The sequence below is a fragment of the Xiphophorus couchianus genome, chromosome 20 (genome assembly GCF_001444195.1).
Source record: "Xiphophorus couchianus chromosome 20, X_couchianus-1.0, whole genome shotgun sequence".
NCBI lineage: Eukaryota > Metazoa > Chordata > Actinopteri > Cyprinodontiformes > Poeciliidae > Xiphophorus > Xiphophorus couchianus.
This window is the reverse complement of record NC_040247.1, coordinates 12224913-12246475: the sequence shown is the minus strand read 5'-3', so window position 1 is coordinate 12246475 and position 21563 is coordinate 12224913. Positions and strand designations below refer to the sequence as shown.

The following is a 21563-nucleotide window of genomic DNA, read 5'->3' as shown; positions in this document are numbered from 1 at the left end:
ATATGTTCATATGTTTAGAATATATGCTGTCTCTTCTTACCTATTTATTAGTGTGTGTTCATGACGTGGCTCTGCCTCCTTGTCACCTTCTGCAGGAACATGGGTGACATTCGGTGGACAGATAACAGATGAGGTGAGAGCAGATGGATCCGTTAAAGCTTGAGATTAAAAACATTCACAGTGAAGTTTCCTTTCCCAGAATGCTCAGCAAACCCAGTTTTACCTCCTTCTTACTGTAAATCTGCTGCCGACAGCCAAATAATTCACCTTATTAATTGGCACTGTAGCCATCTTTAGTCTTGGGAAGGCAGATGAATAATTAAGAAGCTGTAATGCTTCACATCAGCTCATCCTGCCCCCCTGTCTGTTTTTTACCCCTTGTTTTATCAACAGATGGCAGAACAGCTGATGACTCTGGCCTATGAAAATGGCATCAATCTGTTTGACACAGCGGAGGTCTACGCTGCTGGGAAGTGAGTATATCCTGTATCGCTGTGATGGTAGACATTGCCAAGCTTCTAGTTGCTGATAGATTGTGAATCCTCAAAGTACAGATACTTTACTGGCTCACTGTTCATGTCAGGTGTGAGTCATCAAGAAATAATACACTTAATTTGTGCAGCAGTAATAAAAAACAGTCTTTATCATGACATGAACAAAATCTGTCTCCCTCTCTGCAGTTCATAAATATTCTGTTCATGCCTCCTGCTAAAAACATGCTCTGATTACAGGTCAAAGCGACCGGTTCACACCTAAAATACACCTGGGCTTGCTTCTCAAGTAATCAGTTATGATTAGATGTTCCTGCCAGGCTTTCTAGTTAAACAAATGTGCACAATATTTTATCATAAACATGAATCGGGAAAGAAAAACGAGAACAGGTGCAATTTTGCAAACTGTAATCATTCCAGATAAGTAGTTTTTAAACTTTTAGGATTTAAAAAGATACTCTGCTTTCACCTCAGTCGGGCTTTGAAGAAACTAGTAAGATCTTTTATTTAAGAAAAGTCTTTTGAAGGACAAAATGTTCTTTTTTTATGGCAATCAAGAAAGAAAATTGGAACTGCACTTTGCAAGAACAGAACAGACATTAGATATAGCTCCATTAGCCTCTAGTTATCTGACCTTCAAACCTTAATACATTTTTGTCTGCAATGAAACCCAGCAATTTTACAAAATCTCAATCTTTTTTGGAGTTCTTGGTCTTTCTTAAAAGAATTATGTGACCTGCTTATTAATGTGCAGGTTTTATTTTCACTGCCAAAAGGGAAAAAACAGGAAAAAACCACGAACCAGAAGTGGCACCTCAACCACCGGCTGCACTTTCATTATTCATAAATTATCCATATTTGCACTTATCCAGAAATAAAATCATGATAAAGCCTTGAATATATAAATACTTTAACCTAATTTTGGATTAAAAATCCTAGCTAAATTGCTTACATCAAGGTCTCTATGCTGAATTATTTTCAAAACTGGAAATAGATCATTTAAGGCTTGAAAAAGCTTCGGTTTTACTATAGAATTGCATTGAATTTTATGTAAAAAAGTATTTATTCATACTTGAAAATTTAGGTGAATCACAAACTTCAATCTATTCTTCCAGAATTTTCTGTGTTAAAAAGCAGTGTGTAATTGTGAAGTGGAAGGATATTTTGAAAATGAGTAAATGCAGATCTATGTGCACAACTGTATTCAGTCCTGAGTCGATATTTAGTGCAGCCACCATTTGCTGCAATCACAGCTGCAAGGCGGCGCTTAGTATATTTCTGCTCATTCCTCCTGCACTTCCTACCACATGTCTGCTGTCCCCTACATGGCTTGAGGCAAAAACAACCTGGTGTGACTTTCTTTTGACAGTGATTTTTGCCACTCTCTGATAGCAAGGCCAGATTCGTGCAATAACTGTCCTGTCAAAATATTATCCCACCTGAGCTGTTCATTTCTGCAGCTTTTCCAGACGTACCATGATTTTGATTTTCTAACCTTGTTTAGGAGAACAGCCAAGCCAGTCATTGTGTTGGTGACAAAGGACAAGTACAAGTTTATGTGAAGTAATCTGGCCAGATGTATGTTATCATCTAAAGCTCCAGCCAATAGGATCTCAGCGCACCCTTAATGACAAGTCCTCATACATTCAAGGCTGGATGCTCAAATCAACTCATGTCTTCTGTTATGTTCAGTTTTTTTTCACTCAGGTGGCAGAAATTCCCAAAAAGTGCAGCTCGTGTAAATCACATAGTTAAAAACTTTACCATCAGTGGAGAGATTTAAAATTCTAACAAGCAAAAAGACTCCAAACATATTTAATAAAACATAACTGCTCTATTTCTGTCACATTATGTTTGTTTTTTTATGTTTTATTGCATCTTAATAATTTAGTTCACCCTCTCCTTGAGTATTGAGTTAGCAGTTAGTGCCACTAACTGCTTTTCTTACCAACTTTAAAATATTTTCAAAGATTTTTGTGTTAAATACAGTTGTTTAGCCTCCATAACCCATTAATGGGTCTCTATTTTTTGTATGAAATAAAATAATTATTTGTTTAGAAGATGAACGGTGATGATGTTTTAACCCCTCTTGCCTCTCTCTGCCTCAGGTCTGATATGTTTTGAATTCCATTATGGATTAATCTGGCTTTGTAGTGACTTGGAGGCTTTGAAATAATCTAAGGGATTATCCTTGGCAAACAACATATCTGATTAACTGCAGCATGTCCGTTTTTAATCCCCTGAGAATATTTGTTGCTATCTGCTCTGTTTTTGAAAGATGCATCAGCAGAATATTTAGGATTAGAAATAAGGACAACCACTGAAACATCAATCCTTCCCCCCCCCCCCCCCAAGTCCTTTGCGGCTCGTGTCTGATGCACGTCACCTCTCCGTGTTGTTTTATGTCAGAACCAGGAAAACGAGCACAAAGTTGATCTTTGACACAGCTGCAGTCCCTCCTCTGGCTTTGATCTGTAAAACAACCTGCAGTTAAACACAGAGACAAATCTGGCATGTGAGAGCATTTGTGTGACAGCAGCTCAGTATTTGTTGCACAGGTGTTAATCCTGACAGCGCCGAGGAGCTTACATGACACACACGCGCGCAAAAGAGTTGAACACACTTTGCACATGAGTGTGGAAAAGGCTTTCATGTGAAGCCGGAGGATGAGTTGGCTCCAGAGTCAGCTGCTTCAATGTTGCTACTGTACTGTAGCATGTGCAGACTAGCTTGACATTAGGCTGCTTATTGTAGCTTTAGAAAACAAAAATCACATCACATGGATATCTGCAGTGCTGATATGTATATTTTTTTTACATTTTATCACTCCAAACCACAATTTGGAATGTATTTGTTTATGATAAAGCTGGATGAGTTCTTGTATTTATTTGTTTATTGCCATAACTGACTAGCTTTTCTGTACCAATGCAAAGGCCACTCTTTTTCAGAAAAAAAAAAAGATAAACATGCACAACTAAACATTGTTGCTGCAGTTATCAGTAAACACACACACAGTCTGAGTATTTAAAAGCCTGAAAGAAATGTTCAGAGCAGCATTCTCTTTTATGGCTTCTTTCCTGCTGAACGCACTGAAAATGGCTGACATGCAAAACGGGTGACGAATCGGCTGCACAATTATGGGGAAATCTCAAAGCAATACAGTCTTATTCATCCATGAAACACGCAGCATTATATCACGGCTCCCTCTATCAGTCACAGCATCGGTTCTGCAGCATAAAAAACTAATTAATGGCTGGTTGCAGAAAGCCAGCATGCTCCAGGCAAACTGCACCTTATGTTTGGACGCTCAAATCACTCACTTTACACTAGGGCAACCCTCCAGCTACGCGTGGGAGACACACACTGTTACTGTAAGCTCACACAGGCAGAATTTCTGGATTTTTTTTTATTTTTCTGAAAATATGTGGGTCCAGCTGGCTGGATGTGAAGCAGCAGTACAGCTAAAGCAGAGGTCGGGTTGATGATGTTTGGGTGTGCCGGGAGAACCCGGCATAACTGGAGCAGGCAAGAGAATGTTTTAAATGTTTTATAGCGCTGATCTTAAATAAGTAACCAACAAACAAGTAATTGTTTGAATAATAAAAAGCACTCAAGCAGGGTAACAATAGAAAGAAACCCTCAGACAAACAAAAGAGAAGCGGAGTTCAACTTTATTAGTTTATTACTATGTTGACTGACTAAGAAAGCCACATCTATTTAGAATGTTTCGATTTTACCCTGCCATTCTATTGTTACGATTTTAATGTTCATTTAAAAGTATCTGGGAAGTGTATCGCATAAACATCTCCACATGGGTAACGGGTAAAACAGAATACTAACAGAGTAAGTAACGCCTGGAGACTATTAGATACTGCTTTTTTTTATTGGTTAAATTGATGTAAACTGTTGTAAAACTGATGTATGCATTGTAAACTTTACCATTTTAATATTTACATAAGGCCTAAATATAAATTGTGTTTATGTCTACCAGAGCTCATGAAATTAACTTTATTATTTCATATAAATGTTGTTCAGTCAATGTCCACCGGTCACATTATGTAGATTTTTTTTATCAACATAATATGAAGGATTTATATTTTACAATCCAGTTGATATTTCGACTGTAAACACTTTATAAATTATCAGTAATGTAAAAAGGAAAAATGGACAGAGACTACTTAGCCTTTATACCAACCTCTGATTTCAGTACATGCCATTCTGCAATCACCTAGCAGGAATCACATTCATACCAAATTGCTGATAGGTGAGCAACTTGGGGTTGACTGCATCGCCCAAGAGTAGGCTGACATGCATATTGACAAGTAGTAAGAAGGGAAAGAAGGCAGGATCGAACACACAACTTTCTGATTGCATGACACACTTTTATTGGAGCCACAGCCGCTCCAATAAGAAATAATAGAAAGAATATAAGGTTTTCATTCTGATGTAGTCACTGTTTTGCAGGATGCTGATCACTTTTAACTCCTATTTTGTTCTTTACCTTCTGTTCTATAACTGGAGAAGCAGGGATGATAGTATTCTGGGCCATTTTTGCAAAAATTTTTTTGAAAAAATGGACAAAAATAATCCAAGTTTCTGTTTGCATGTATCCATCGTCTTGTAGCAAAACTGATCAAACCCGGTGCTGATCTCAATTACTATAAACTTTTGCCTTGATCGCTTGTCAGAGCGTCTCTCTGCTCTGGGTGTTTGATGCTAACTCACTGCCAGGAATTGCACTGTGCAGATACTGGTCACAGCTTCCTACCTCAGTTGTCTCTGGTCACCTCAGTGTCCAAAAGTCTTTTTGTATAAAACGGAGCAGCCAGGTGGCATCTCGTTGTTTGTCAGAGCGAGAGGACCGCAGAGACACCCCAGGGACCACTCTCTGCCTGGCCCTAATGAGCCCCATGTTGATCATAATATCGCTCATTAGCACTCCTTCAGCTGCTAATGAGCCACATAACGGTGGCTCCGGCCCTGCCGACTCCGACCTGCCTGCTGATTCACACCATCAAATCCTAAACAGGTGTTCCTTAGAACCAAAGCCTCCCCTCTTATTGTGTGCACTCAGAGCCAGACTGCTTCCTTTTAATCCAGAAATCCAACCTTAACGCTCCCATCATAGCATTATTTTTTATCTAATCTGCTTGTCTCCGTCTGCTTCGCAGGGCAGAGGTGGTTCTCGGGAACATCATAAAGAAGAAAGGATGGAGGTACGAGGCACACCTTAATCGACTGGTGTTTTTAAATTTCCGTCGCAGCCCACCAGCATATCTTGTTTCATCTCTTTTCTCTAACATAATAGGAGGTTGTGTAATGTGTGTGTTGTGATCCAGAACAGCAAGGTCTCAGTCCACAAAACACAAGATTAACACAGGCCGTGGCTCGAGTGTCCCTTCTCAATGAGGCTGAATAATGGATTAACGTCTTGTCGATCTGGGATTAGCATTTGTAGATTGTATGAGATTGAGGTCTACTCCCGCACACGTCAATGCAGCAAATAATAAAGTATGAACGCATTATTCTCCTGTGTGTCTAAGCCATCTATTATAGTGTGTGCTGCAATATAAGACCTGTGCCTTGTGTGGGTTAAACACATTCCTCTTCTGTGTTAGTTATCGTCTTTCTGTTCTGAGCAAGTTCGTGTGCCAGCTGTTCTAACAGATGTGCTGTCATTCTCCATCTTTAGACGCTCCAGTCTGGTGATAACAACGAAGATCTTCTGGGGCGGAAAGTAAGTTTTTATCTGGATGCCGAGTGAAAAACTATCTCCCTGTGTAATTTCTCCTGACTCACCCAGTGCCGATGCCCCCTCCGGTAATGGGATCATGTGTCATCTGTTGTCAGGTTCTTTTCAGTAAAGCTGAAATCTCATATTTCACAAAGGATGAAATGATGTTCTGTCAGCACCAGGAGATTCTCACTGTGTGATAACGTCAAGAAAAATGAGAAAGATCTAATTGGCTTTATTTAAAACATAAAGAAAATAATAGAATACCGAATCTTGATTCATTGCAGTTGCAATAATATCTGAAAAATTTTGATTTGTTGAATGTCACAGAAAAGTATATTGATTTAAGTAAGTCAATTTAAAAAGGGAAACTCAAAGATATTTATTATACGCAGTGATATATTGAGTTTCTAAGAAAAATAGTGTGTTGCCTAATATTTTTAAGAAGTATTTCAAATACAGAATTGTTATACGATGGTCATGTTTAGATGTAAAAATTACTTAAAAGACTGCAGAGTATACAGCTGTTGTCTCTCTTTTTGAGACAACTTTTTAATATTATTCTAATTTATTGAGATGCACCTTCAGACTGAAAAGTTCTGAGTTCTCAGTGCACAGAATACTTCACATTTTTCTCCATTTTGCTCCCTATGAGGTAACACAAGCTTAGCTAGCACATGTTCACTGGTTAATTATTTGGGCGTTCTGGTGATTGGCCTTCTAATCATCTCAGGAGTTGAACCGGTAGCTTTTTGGGTTAACCAGCAGGCAGCAAGCGGCAGAAAAGCTCAATAACTTTTAATAATCCAAAGTTTGCTTCTTGTGTTTTTACAGAGCTGAGACTGAAAGAGGTTTATCTCGAAAACATATTATAGAAGGTAAGCATCGTTGCAGCGTGTCATTGGATTAAAAATGATAAATAACTTCCTAATTAGCAGCTTCAGGTTGAGGGAATCAAAGCTGCATTTGGAACAATGACTGAGTTAAGCTGAGAATATCCTCCCTATTATTGCTCATGCACTTGAACATTGTAGATGTGGGAGCAGAGACTTACTGTAGGGTTTATTTTCAGGTTTAAAAGCTTCTTTAGAAAGACTGCAGCTAGACTACGTGGATGTGGTTTTCGCCAACAGACCCGACCCCAACACACCTATGGAAGGTAATTCTGTTTGTCTTGTTGGATTTATCACTTTATTTTGGGTTTTCTTTTCCGTTTTTTATATTATATATATATATATATATATATACACACATATATTTAAAAAAGCCTCCTGTTCGTCTCTATGACTACTGCAGTGCGAGGACTTGGATGTACAATCCTCCTGTAACTGAAACGTCTATTTTTAAACGCCTCCTGTGGTCCGGGTGCTTCCACCTCCACAGTCAGAATGATAATAGATGCTGATGCTGGAGACCTTTAAATGGCAGAGTTGCTAACTGTGTGTGGGCTCAGCTGGACGCCCAGTGTCCATCTGCTGCAGCGGTAACAGTTCCTCTTAGGGTTAAAGTTGAGCCTGAGGTCATCTTTCTGCCTTTGGCTTGAGGCTTCACTGCGTCTGGGATATTCTACTCTGTCTTATTTCTGAAAAATAGTTTCATTTTTAAAAATATTTATTTATTTTTGTTGCCCATCTGCCTTGTTACGACTTCTTCATATGGATAGCTTCAAGATTACTCGTGAGTTTACGGTGGTTAAACCATCTGGTGTACTTTTATTTTGGCGGTAGCTGAGGGGGTAAACAGGGTGAAAAAGGAGGTTTAACGGCTCCTCTTTCACCTCAGAAAAACTTTCCTAAGCCAAGCAGCCACCAGATGATAAAAAGGGCCGATTTCTCAGAAGCAGGGCATCCGTAAATTTAATAGATGGATGCAGGATTACTGAGGGGTTGATGCAATCTTTTTTTTATTACACTCCTGCGCTTGTGCTCTTGTCTGGGAAGCCCGATCGTTATCTAACCCGTTTCATGTTTTGCTCTGCAGCCTCACACACAAAACAAACTGTCACCCCACCCAACGAAGAGACGGAAATTAGAGCCGGGCGAAGGGAGATTTCATTTGGCACCCGTCAGATCTGACTCCAAGTGGAAATTCCTACCTTTAAATAAAATATAGTAATGTAGAGATACAATACGTTGAGATAAATTTCTTTAATATTCACCATGCATATTAAAGGGAGGAAAAATAATCATCCCCGGCATATTTTTAACCCTCCATGCTTAAAATACGTAAGCTTCCATCCCATGTGTCAGCCCACTTTGTGCACGATTAAAAATCTGAACTGGTGAACGTATGGCTGTCATCTCCTATTCATGTCACTTGGCTCCCGTTTCATGTTGCACGCTTCAAATTTAAAGCAAATCCTTGTAAATATTAACGTGAACGTCATTCAAGTCTTGACTTGTTAAGAACAGATGTCACGCTCATCAGGATTCTCTGGCTTCTAATTAACATAATCACCTTCCCCACCTCCCTCCTGAATTGTCTGGGATATTTGGATTGCAAATGATAACAGACGTGTTTTTTCTGTACGATTAAAAGTCAAGGATGTTTATGTTGCATCGTGGAGCACAACATGGAGAGCTCATGGTGTTTTTGTACGTGTTTCTGCAGAAACTGTAAGAGCAATGACCCATGTGATAAACCAAGGCATGGCCATGTACTGGGGAACATCCCGCTGGAGCCCAATGGAAATAATGGTGAGAAGACAGAAAAACAGATCAACATGAAGAAGAATTAGGCATCATGTTATTTTCCTCATTTCATTACCTCAGTATGATTTGGTGTTTTTGTTGTTTTCCTTTAGGAGGCGTACTCTGTGGCGCGGCAGTTTAACCAGATTCCTCCTATATGCGAGCAGGCAGAGTACCACATGTTCCAGAGGGAGAAAGTGGAGGTGCAGCTGCCTGAGCTTTTCCATAAGATAGGTGAGCAATGACGCATTTCTTGCTCTAGATGAAGTATTGATTTTTTGCTATGGTAAATTGGGTGCATGTGCGGTAGATTTATTATTATTTGCTTCATATTGAACACATGCAGTTGTTTCCATTATCTTCCACTCAGTTCAGCCTGAGCAGATACGAGCCTCGTAGTAGAACAGGTTCCAAGATGTAATGTAAGAAAAATTACAGCTGGTTTCAGTTTTTATTCTGAAACCAAATTGCAACTGTTTTAAGTCTTAAACTAAAATAACAAATTAAAAATCATGTTGATCACACAATTTTGAAAAACAGCTTAGCCCTTCTGGTGATTCATTTATGTATCGTACTGTGGTAAATTTGTTATGAAATGATGCATTTCAGTGTGATGCATTTATGCATCTGACTGACAGAATGCAGTGAAAGGCTGGGGAAGGGGGAGAACTGTTTGTCTTTATGTTCAAAATAATAAAGATGCAGTCTTAGAGTCCTAGACAGTTTTATAAAAGATCTCTGCAAAGGGAGAAATCACACAGTGCATGGAAAGTGCAAAATTTCTCATTTTCTTTTACAGGAATTACCTAATACTGTATATAGTGGCACAAACATTTACCCCTCCCTCTCTCAATAATCTGGTAGCAAATCACAAACCTTTATGTCTCGAATGATTCAGCACAGTGTCACATGGGAGAGTAACGTTCTAATGACCTTCCAACACTGAAGAGATTCTGCTGACAATCTATGGAGAGGAAGATGATGGCCAACTGCAGCATTACCATTTGGATGTTGGATGGAGGTGAAAGCAGGATGAGCTGTGTGTAGACAACAAAGCAACATTGTCCACCTCCCCATTAAACAAAGAAAACACCCGATCCTAGAAAAAGTAAAAAAAACAAATTGAAATCAGATTTTTTTTTTTTTTATATTGCTGTACCTTGAGACTCTCTCATGCCAACACACATTACTGAGATGCAAGTTTAAAGTTCAGCTACTGCAGAGGTGCCAAATTTATTTTAATTTCAGGCCACAGCAAGATTCTAAAGGTTCTCAAAGTTCCAGTTGTGGTGGAATGTGTTGGTAAAACTACCCATAAAAGAATGTTGCAATTTTTCTGATTTGTACTTCGTAAAGTACAAATTTTAACATCTTGTCACATTGTTGTAATTTGTTCCTATACAAATGAGAACTGATGATGATGATGATGATGATGGTAATCTGCTTCTGTTTTAGGTGTGGGCGCCATGACATGGTCTCCGCTGGCCTGTGGGATCATCTCAGGGAAATACGACGGCAGGGTGCCTCCGTACTCTCGGGCGTCTCTGAAGGTAGACCCAGCACCTCTCCGCTGCCCACCGACCTCTCCGTTCATCTGTGCCCACTCTCACTGCTCTGTGTCGCCCCTCCCCCACTGGTTGCAGCTCGTTTGTTTCATTGTGCCTCTGTCTCTTTCAGGTTCTGTAGCTCTGCATACTGTGTACCTGTGTGTGTTTTCAGTGCCGTGTTCACGCCATGCACCTCTACGACGCCGTTTGTCAGCAAGCCGACTCCGGCCCAGTACATTTAAATGCACACAATATATATGACATATTCACATAGAAAATAGCTTTAATCTGACACTAACAACACCTGAATGAGTAAATTTTTTAAAGCAAAAGACGCGTTTTTCTCTAAAGTTTATTTTAAATTGTTTTTATGAAGGGAGAAGTCAGGATTTATTTCCATCAGTGAAATGAGCATTCAGGATAAACTGTTCATACTAACCCCTGATCTTTCACACTGTTGTGTCCCTCTGTGGTGAAGTGGCATGTTTTGTCTGTGTGGATTGTGTAGCACACAGACAAAGCAGACCCTTTGTGTTGGTGTTGTGCAGTTCCTGCTTCTTGTTTGGCTCAGTGTTGCCTGTAGATGTTGTGTGTCTCTGGCTCTTAAGCTGTGTGAAAAGTAGCATCCCTGGTTGAGACGTTTTGTACCTCAGCTAAGTGCAGCTGTTTCATACTGTTAGTATAGTAATCAGGACAGGATTTCCATAACTTTGTGATGATTAAAAAAACAAAACAAACAGAACTTGAGCAGGAGCAGCTTTGTTTCCCCCGGCTGAGGCTCTGACAGCTGAAGACAGAGTCACGTGTTTAAAAACGGGCCCTGCTGACACGACGATGTGAGCAGGGCTGTGTTTTTGAGCAGGTGTGCTATGTTTTCAACAGGGCTACCAGTGGTTGAAGGACAAGATCTTGAGTGAGGAGGGCCGGCGTCAGCAGGCGAAGTTGAAAGAGCTGCAGGCAATCGCGGAGCGGCTGGGCTGCACACTGCCCCAACTCGCAATCGGTACGCAGATACACTCTGCCGCTCTCTCTCTTTCTGTCTGTCTGTCCGTCCCTCTGCCTCGGACTGGCCCGGGGTCAGCGGCGCTCTCGCAGCTGTCTGAGTTCTCTGTTGTGTTGTCACGTGTATGTCTGTCTTGGTGTGAAAGACTCGCAGCGTAGGATCTTGAATGCGCGGGACGTAAACACACAGTAAACATGCCTCTGACTCATTCCTTTAATAAGACCCGGAGACGTTGTGAATGTCGACACATGGCATGCAAACACATGGAGTAATCTGAGGTTGTCTCATGCATTTAACAGCTTCAAGTCTGCATCAAAACAGGATCCCTGAAATTAATCCGCAGGTGACAGGTATCTAGTCACTGCTGGCAGCAGAGCCAGAAACCCCACCGTCAAATGTTGGCTATGAGGTGAATAAATCCAAGACTCAGTCTGCAATCTCAGATTAGATCGCTGCAGTTTCTTCACCCTCACTGTAAAATACTGTCATAAATCAAGTTTCACGCCCCATTAGTCGACAGCCAATTCCCATAACGCCTTTCTGGGCTTCTGAAGGCAGCACAGCAGATTTATGCTTACTGTGGAGTCCTTTTCACTCCAGCGTTGAATTAAAACGGTGATTGATATCATTCTGCCTTTACTGTAGCTTGAGGCTGTGTTGGCAAAGCAGGTGTTAAATTCAGGATTTAGAGAGTGAATGTGACAAGTGAATGAAGTTAAGCTAAGTTGTTGGTCTTTTCCCTGCCGCCAGGCATCGTGTACTCATGACAAATCCAGAGGAAAAAGCTTCAACTGTTCCCGTTTTCTGGGTTGTATTTTCAGTTTGGCGGAGGAATTGTGTTGAATCGTAATCCCACTATTTTTACAGCAACATTTTGCCTCCCTTTGTGCTGTAATCTGCTTACAACTCCTGAATTGCAGAAGCATTTAGTTGTATTGCATAATACAGCTACCAATTATAATAACGCACCATGCAGGAGTGTGGTGTTTTTGTGTCGATTTGTTCAGAATAATTGCACATTGTCAGGTTTTCTGCTTGTTCTCAGCAGAGTTCACTGATGAAATCCTAAAATAATGCTTTGCACAACCTTATTTTTAGATAGGTTTGCAGTTTTTCTTTTTTGCTAAAGCATAAATTTAGCTGTTTCTTTAAAGCAGACACACAACCTTAGACACGGATGAAAAAAGCAACTATATAAAAAGAGAAGATCTAGTTATACTCCAGGTAAATCTCCTGTGTAATGTTTAGCGTTGTGTTAATGTTTTTGGGTACAGCATCCAACTTTAAAAACCCACAAATCACACAAACTGTCATAAATACTCATTTAAAGATGCACACCATAAATTCTAGCTTAGCAAATATGACCGTCTTCATGCCACATTGCACCACCACATAAAGAAAATACATCTGCCAAATTTAAATGTTCTCTGCAGAGTCTTAAAGATGTGCGATAATTCCCAGACTGATTTGAGCTCTTTCTACATTTAAAAAGTTAAATGTGCGATTGTTATGGTTCATTGTTTTAATGGCAACATATCTGGGTCCTGGAGGAGCCTGGTAGCAGTAGCTAATCCACTATATGTGGCCTGAGTTAGTGTGACGTGGGCTGTTGAAAATTAGACAGAACCGTGGCCTCGCTAGCCTATCGCCAAGGCTGCAACCTCATCATGCCCAATATTAGGCTGGCAGCACTTTTATTAAGGTAATGAAACTCTCTTGGCCCCTTGGCGAGGACAGGCAGGAGGCAGAGAAGAGGGAAGGAAAAGTTGTTTGCCTTATGATGTAATTTTACTGTATTTGCAGTGCAAATAATTAAAAGCAAATCCTGGCCAAAGCCTCTGTGTGATGAACTCGCAGTGATCAGCAAATGTTTTATGAATGATTTGCTCTCACATCAACATGTCCTGAGAAACATGTAGAGTGCTGCGCTGGTTCAATACTGAAACTGATTGTGGAGATGCAGAAACTTCACAAACGTATGTAGGCAATTTTTGCAGGTTAATAAGTGCAGATGTGATATCCGTGGCAGTCGTGTTGTTTTAAGATAGCAGGTTAAAACAGCTTGATTATTTATTCAATCAGAACCATGCTTTTCCCAGGTTTGTGTAATTTATTTAGTGTTATTGAGACACGGCAACACCTCTGTGTCATTCGCTACACAACACAGGTATCCAAGTCGCTCTGAGTGACTCTGCAGGACAGAGAACCGAGGTATGAGATTTATGTACAATCAAGCAAAATGAAGAAAGTTAATATACATCTATTTAAAACTGTGTGTGATGTAATATTTTACCTAGTTTTGCTGTAGATCAATTATAGATTCACTTTGTGAAATGGTGTCATGTTGTGCAGCATATGTTTGTGTGTGTGAGTCATGGATGTGGCCCGGCGTGTGTGTGTGGTGGTGGGGACGTCATCAGTGTTTGCTGATCTCCTGCAGCGTGGTGCCTACGGAACGAGGGGGTGAGCTCTGTCCTTTTAGGGGCGTCCAACACCGACCAGCTGATGGAGAACATAGGAGCGATCCAGGTGAGGCCGCTGAACCTTCTTCTTTGTTTTTCCTTCTTTGCTGTTGCTGCAGAGCACATTAAAAGTTTTCCCTTTTCAAAAGAATGGGACGGAGGCCATCTAATCGGATTCATATTCGTGCCTTCCAGCGCGAAGCGGCAGCTCTTCCGCTCCCGAGTGCAGCTTGTCCTCCTGGGCAGCTCACCGCTGCACGCTCTCTTGCTTTACTGTACCACGTTAATAAGGTCAGCCCAGTATCATTTGCCGAGGGGATTGGAGACGAGCTCACGGCCACTTCTTTCTCTGCTGATAAGGCTTGCTCTTTTAATGGGGTTCGCATACTGGTGGGGCTTTGGGTGCTCACTTCACATTATTCCTGGCCCACAGTGAAGAGCATCCCCCCCACCGTCTCCTCCAGTTTGATGCTTTGCCTTCACTCCTGACTGTGTTTACGCTTGTGCACACTAAATCCACTCCCACTGTGTACATTTGATATTTCGGCTTCAAAATGTTACTCTCACATTTCCCGAGGCGTTTGTAGTTTTCTTCTTGCCAGACCTTTTTATCCCAAACCTAGAATTAGAACACAGTCTCACATATAAATTAGTTTTTCTTTAAGAAGTCCAGAGAAATATATCTTCCATTTAATTTCTACATTTCTAATGTATTATGTTCATAATATTGAGTAGGGCTGCAACTAAAAATTATTTTAGTAATTATCACTTACGCCAACGATTAATCGGATAAGAACACTGGCCCATTCTGCCATCTATGACAGACCTGGACTTTATTCAGTTCGCTAATCATAAGAGATTTCTGTATCTGGCTGGTTACAGCTGTTTCTAATGGCTACTTATGGCGCAAAGAAATGTTTTGAATCTCAATTTGGTTGGATGTGCCTGAAAAACCTCTAATATTCTGCACAATGATCTTATATCTTCCTATATGCTACCGTTTAAAGAGGAATCTGCCAAATCAGTATTAACAGGTCAGAAATCTGACATAAAACTCTGTAAATGTTTTACAGCACAAATAATAAGCAGATCAGGTAAAATAAGATGCTTTTTTTTCCCGTTTACGTAACTGTGGCTATGAATTCAACGTCATGTTTGTGTGTGTTCACAGGTTCTTCCAAAGTTGTCGTCGTCCATCACACACGAGGTGGACAGCATCCTGGGGAACAAGCCGTACAGTAAAAAGGACTACCGCTCCTAACGGGCCCGACGGCCCCGCCCGGCAGGGCTGCACCCGGCCTGCAGCCGCAGCGCCCCACCTTTGCCTGATCCTCTGTTTGCTTGAGCTTTTACTGAGTGAGACCCTGGCGCATGAGTCTGGCCTCACCAAGGCCACGCAGGGCACCTCATTTAGAGTTACAGAGATAAGAAAAAGTGGGAATAAATCGAGTCACCTTTACGGGACGGGAATAACAGAGAAAAACAGAACAGTAAGAGAGGTTAGGGATATGCGCTCATAAGTAAATCAGTTATACATCCTATTCAGCTGAACGTACTTTAAAATCATAGAGAAAATTAAGGAAAAACATCTTTTTTTAAAGAAAAGTAAATAAGCACATGCTTGCTTGGCAGCCAGATTTTTTTTTTTTTTAAATCTTTTTCTAAAACTGAATGCAACTAAAAAAATATATATAAAGTTGATACTGTACGAATATACGGGAATTGCTGTTGCACATGTACCATAGCCATGCATTTGTTCCTGAGACGTTCTGTTTACAAACACGTGTGTACTGTAAAAGTCCGTCAAAGTTTCTCTGTAGGAACGTTTGTGTTGTCGACGTCAGCAGCCCCCTCGAGGGCTTCAACAATCAGCACTTTAGTACTGTCAGTAATGCTGTTGGGGGGGGGGGGTCGATTTAAAGAAGAGAGAGCATGAGTATTAGCAGTCTTATGTCACAATCATTGCACTATAGATTCACGTCGCCTCTCCTCTTCCTCCGTTTTCCCACTGACAGTACGCTCGTTCAACCTGACGCATCGAAGCTCCTGCTCTCCAACAGGAGCTGCACTCGTCTGCATCACTGTGTCCCCGCGCCCCCTTCCCTACCCCCCCTCGGACCCGCCCCTGTCTTAGAGGCTGCACAGGGAGCAATCACGTCCCACCAAAACCTGTCTTTGGTCAAGTTTTGTTCAAGTATTTGCCTTATTTCCAGTTGCATCGTACTGTGCTTCGGGCTTCAGCATAGGTAGGCGGCCCTCCGCTTTGGCTGGCTGCCCACCCTCACCCACTGTGTCCACAGCTAAGGCTCGACTGGTGGGAGTGGGAGGAAGGAGGCACGTGTCCAGTTAATCAGTGGGCGGCAGCAGCTCAGGGAACGAAGAAGGTGGTTTCATGTGTGCGTTGGTGTGCGTTTGGGAGGTTGTAACAAATAGTCTTTAGTGTTTATTTCATTGTTTTTTTTGGGGTTTTCTTTTTAGCATGGCTCGAGCCAAAGATCTTCTTCATCTCTTTTTAGCTGACACACTTTCACTTCCTGCAAGGTTTTTGAGTCATCTTTAAGCATGTGCTGTCCGGCTTGGTATACCTAGTTATGGGATGGACTCTACTTCATATTTATCTTGATCTGACCAAACTATTAAAGTGGTTATCAATACGCCCTTCATATGCAGAATGCGTAAAGTAGTGCGGCTCGGTGCTTTTGGGTCGGTAAGGTTCGGTTAAAGCAGCAGACAACCCGATCACACAGACTCAGTGCAGATGTCATCGCTGTTTGTCCTTTGGGTGCTCTCTTACCACGACTGAAGCACAAGCAGATCGCATGTGACACTTCTGCCAACGGGAGAAACAAGATGACGCTTCTCAGCTTAGAAAATCGTGTACATAAATCTTTGCAGCTCATAAACTGTTAACAGAAAACTACAAAAAAATAAAACAACAAACAGTGCAGATAAAAAAAAAAACTTTCACATTAGCGATAATCATAGAGATGTTAGAGCTTCTCAGCTGCAATTGAGGGGATAATCAGAGTGGATGAGATGTAACTTTCTTTTCTTTGAGTGTTTAATAAACTGATTTAAGGTGTGTGTGGGGGTGGGTGTGTGTAGCAGCAGGGGACAAATAATCCAACCCTGCTCTTTAGCCTGCTGTAATAATTGATCCACGTTTTAGTCCAATTTGTCGTATCTTCTGTCTGAGTAAATAAAACAGGCGAAAGCCCACGCTGTTTTCTCTGGAAAAAAAAAAAGAATATTAAGTAGATTTGTCTGTGGAGTTCCTGTGTCTTGATGTTTTCATCTGCAGGGAGCGGAGAAAAAGTCTGAGACTTTAAAAGGGACAATGTGACATTTCAGGAAATTAAAGAAAAAAACAAACATTTATTTTCTTTCTTGCTGAAAAGTGAGACTGATGCCACTTTAATATTTTCTGCTAAACTTGACCATCAGCTTAGCCCAGCATAAAGACTGGATCCCAGGAGAGAAAAGCTGGTTTATCTTTGTCTTACAGAAGCAAAACTTTACCTGCCAGGATCATTAAAGCTCCTTAATTAACGCATCAGTCTGTTTCATCCACAGAATAAAAGAGCGCTAAAAACCTGAAGTCTGAGCCTATTGTTCAAGATAAATGTAATATTATACAAGGCTGGGTTGTGTAATAAAATGTAAAAATATTATCCTTTTTACAGGGTTCTACTCTCAGAAACTAAGGTACATTAAAATAAGTCAATCTTCAAAACCTCAGATCTTGTCCAAGGGGTGTCGATACTTTCTGCGTTTATTCTCAGACCAGAGTTTAAGGAGGTGAGCGTGTTCTGATTGTAGCCTCCTGCTGAGACAGAGAAATAAAATATTACCAGATGTTTGATCAGAAGTCATCAAGTTGCCCAAACGGAGATCAGAATCATAATCCAAAGTTCACACATAGTTAAATAAAATTAGATTATAGGCACGACTTAATAAAGTTTTACTGTACAAATATGCAGAGGGATGAATTGATTTGGAGCCATTTAACACCAGATCTGATCAAAACCAAACTATAAAACGGGAAACTCGCAGCTTAATGTGAGGCTGAGGACTGTAAGGACGGCCTACGTCCTTACAGTCCTCAGAACAAACCAGTAGAAACTAAAGGGCTTATGCAGATAATTCTTGCAGTTCTGATGGTTTACTTCAATGGAGCCAACTAACCTCTAGGTGTGCAACTCTAGTAAGAAATAAATAATGGGAGTGTTGAGTTTGTACATTTTCCTCAAGCAAGCAAACTCCTGGTGGTCACTGGTCTGGTTTGCACTTTTTTGAGCAGAGTCAGTAAGAAGAAAATATTATTTTGCCTCAGGACTCCCTGATTCTTTGTAACACAGCTTTTGTTTTTGGCATTGAGTTAAAAGAGTGAAAACACAAATTTCAGATTCATTTTCTGATCTTATTTATGGAAGGAACCACATTAATGCACTCATCAAATCCTCTCCTCTGTAGGGAGTAAATGAGCATTAATTTAACTTCTCTAGTTAATCTAATCCAGTAGTATCTTCAGTTTAGCATCATTTACAGAGACTGGAGGTCATAGTGGTGTCCATCTTCTTTTGCCAAGAACTAAAATAAACATGTTTCAGTAATTGTTTGTTTTCCTTTGAACTGCAAAGCTGTGCATCTTAATGGCCCATCGCTGTTACTCCTAACTGGACATTGTCGGAATAATGTCATGTTTGGTGCGTGTGTGTGTGTGGTACCCTCATCTGTGCAGGGAAAATTAATGCTTTAAGTGTTCCTAGTTTGATCATGTTTCCTGTTCTGACAGTTTGTAAAAGATCCACGAATGGACGGAGCTTAGATCAAACAGAGAATATATTTTTTATGTTTTAGCCTTTAATGCCATAGAGAAAGTTATACGAGCTGTTAATTTTATTTTCCATCATGCTGCATTATGCTGTCAGTATTGTATGGAGTTAAAAAAAAAAAAAACACTGACCAAAACAAAGAATTTGTGTTGCGTGGGCATTTTGAGGAATGCTCTAGTGCAGCATTGTACTGAATTCACTCTGAAGACGACGCGGAGGGAGCCTGGTACCTTCTGTACATACTCTGACCTTTGTGTACATACTTCTGGTTGTGATCACCTCTGCCTTTTTCTCTTTTTATTTAGAGTTTTTCTTTTTCGCAGGCGTTGCTATCTGCACTGTGCTTGAATCTGAAACTTAGACAGGATGTACAGCTTTGATCTTTAAATGAAGTAATGATAAAAGATAAGAATGGTAAACCAACCCTGAGTGTGCGTCTTTATTTCTCACCTTGTTCAGCTGTAAAAACAACCATATAAAATATAAATACAAAACCATTTATACACAAAATCTATTAAAATAACAAAGAGCAAAGTTTGTCAAATTTGCACACGAATGTTGCTTCATTTAATGTCAGTTGAATAGAAAGAACTCAGACATCCAACATTTAGTGAACTGGAGTATCACATTACTTGACTGAGGTATGCACAGGGCCATATTAGTATTCATATTTAACATTTCCACATTTTGTCAGATTACAACCACAAGTTTCAATATACTGCAACTCTAAATAAATTGCAGTGCAGCAAGTTGCTTTTAGAAGTAATCTAATAAATTGAGTCAATTACTGGACAGCATCTAATAAATATAGAAATTTATTACGAGTATCATGAGAGAAGGAGGAACACAGCAGACAGGTCAGCAGTGTATTTCTGGAGAGGATTAGTCACTGGTAGACTGTTGCAGTTAATGGAGCCCAGATGTAGAAATCCCACTGATGCTGGTCGGTGCATTTTCCACATAAACAAAAAATGGTATTTGAAGCATATCTCTGCCATCTAGTGGTCTGAGTTAATCCCAGTTATACATATTTCTTTTCCTAATTTGCTGATTAATTACCAACATTTGAATTTGTTAAATTTCCCCCTTTAGACGAGAAATGTTATTTTAAATTCAGCATCTGTAAAATGCCAATACTACACTTGCATTTTCATATGCTGAGTTAATTCAAGCATTAAAGACTTAGTTGTACGGAGATATTTCATTGTAAAAGATCAAGAGCTTCAAATCTGATAAGGATTGACCAAAGCTAAACTGACAGCAAGGAGAGCATCAGTAAGAAGATGCCATTGTTATTCTGGATGACTTATAATTTTGCATGAATGTGACCCATGATAGTGTGTATGCAGGTTCACCTTCAAACAAGACCAGTTTTGATCAAAGCATATTCATGTGTTAGGATGGCCTAGTCAAACTCCAGATCTAAAATCATCTTAGAAACTGTCAGTACTTGTAAACTGATCTTCATAGATGTTCTCCCTCCAATCCATCAGGGTCTGTGTCTCTATGTGCAAAGCTGACTTGCAGCTGCAACTGCAGCAAAACGTGTTTCAATTACTGCTGAACTTTAATACTGTAACACAGTTAGAGTGTTAATTCAGGCTGAATCCAAATGAACACTGTATTGTATTGATCTATTGCATAAATCTCAGGCTTGTGGTTCTAAAGTGACAGAATGTGGAAAAAGTCTGGGGTGTATAAATACGGCTGTTTTACTAACAACACGTTCATTGACAAGGGCAACAACACTGACTTCTGGGAAGGTTGATATACAGTACCTGTGACAACTTGTGTTAAAAGACATCACTGGAAGCCCACTGAAGGCAACAATGTCCTGACGCTGCACTCTGCTTGTGGAAATATTGTCACCGTTATTCCACAGACCCAGGATACAACCTTGTTTTCAGCTGCACTTCTCTTCAGAGAGTCTCTATGGCTGCTGCTGCTGCTACGTCTTGTCAGATTTTTTCATTTCATCGTCCGTCTGTCCCAGTTTCAGTTTTCCAGCTCCGTGGAGCTGTTATAATGAGTTGTGCTGCGAGTCCGCTCTGCTGCTTCTATAGCTGTAGAGTGGGGGTCCACCTGAGTGTGTGGGGAAGGGCACAAAAACAGAACTGTGAGTCCAGCACTCGCTTCTGATCAAAACAAAAGAAACCGCAGCAACTTTAGGTGCAGTGTCTGCACTTCTGCCCCACGCAGATGGAACCTGAACACTGTCAGCACCTAACTCTGCTCATCTACTCTGATTTCATCAAGTCAGCAGGGATACATCCTTTGGTTCTGACTCGCCTGCTGTCTGCCTAGAGTGTGAGTGTTGGTCAGTGCTGTACCTTCCTGACAGGAGAGTCCGATCCAGCTGTGAGCACACAGACAGCGGCCGTTGAATCGGTCGCACTGCGCCCCGTTCTTACACTCGCAGGTCTCTGCGCAGTCTGGCCCATAATGATTGCCTCTGCAGTCTGAAACAGAACCCACATGGGAACCAGATCGGTGCAGGGAAAGGTTAACAGCAGGCTGGTCAGTAACTTCATCAGGTGAAAGATCCAATGCAAGTCAAATCTTCTCTAAACATTTTTAAAGATTTCTAGGATCAACCTTTATATGCAAATTGATGTTACTGAGTTTTACCCTCACATTTAATTTTTTCTTGTAAAAATTGTAACTTAGATTTCTGACCTGGGAAAAAACATACTTAAGCAATTTTAATAACATTATTGTTCAGTTAAAGGGGAAGTATTATGTATTTTCCAGTCACATTATGTCGTTTTATCGCATAATAAAGTAACTATGTTACTTTCAGT

The 21563-nt window shown here is 40.6% G+C and overlaps 2 protein-coding genes across 8 annotated transcripts in view; one reads left to right on the top strand and one right to left on the bottom strand.

Moving 5' to 3' along the window:
* The window catches only part of kcnab2a (potassium voltage-gated channel subfamily A regulatory beta subunit 2a), a 98408-nt gene extending 79227 nt beyond the window's left edge, over positions 1 to 19181 (top strand). For all 5 annotated transcript variants that reach the window (XM_028001820.1, XM_028001817.1, XM_028001819.1 and 2 more), the window contains 12 exons: positions 96 to 133; positions 394 to 473; positions 5663 to 5707; positions 6184 to 6228; positions 7060 to 7103; positions 7298 to 7384; positions 8836 to 8921; positions 9029 to 9149; positions 10371 to 10465; positions 11345 to 11465; positions 13906 to 13994; positions 15099 to 19181. In XM_028001820.1, coding sequence (XP_027857621.1) covers positions 96 to 133; positions 394 to 473; positions 5663 to 5707; positions 6184 to 6228; positions 7060 to 7103; positions 7298 to 7384; positions 8836 to 8921; positions 9029 to 9149; positions 10371 to 10465; positions 11345 to 11465; positions 13906 to 13994; positions 15099 to 15188 — 941 coding nt within the window. In that variant the 3' untranslated portion in view covers positions 15189 to 19181. The remainder of the gene's footprint in view (positions 1 to 95; positions 134 to 393; positions 474 to 5662; positions 5708 to 6183; positions 6229 to 7059; positions 7104 to 7297; positions 7385 to 8835; positions 8922 to 9028; positions 9150 to 10370; positions 10466 to 11344; positions 11466 to 13905; positions 13995 to 15098) is intronic.
* A 5-nt stretch (positions 19182 to 19186) lies between these two features.
* megf6b (multiple EGF-like-domains 6b) overlaps positions 19187 to 21563 on the bottom strand; it is a 64316-nt gene continuing 61939 nt past the window's right edge. For all 3 annotated transcript variants that reach the window (XM_028001812.1, XM_028001813.1, XM_028001814.1), the window contains 2 exons: positions 21093 to 21221; positions 19187 to 20844 (listed from right to left, as the gene is read on the bottom strand). In XM_028001812.1, the coding sequence (XP_027857613.1) occupies positions 20783 to 20844; positions 21093 to 21221 (191 nt within the window). In that variant the 3' untranslated portion in view covers positions 19187 to 20782. The remainder of the gene's footprint in view (positions 20845 to 21092; positions 21222 to 21563) is intronic.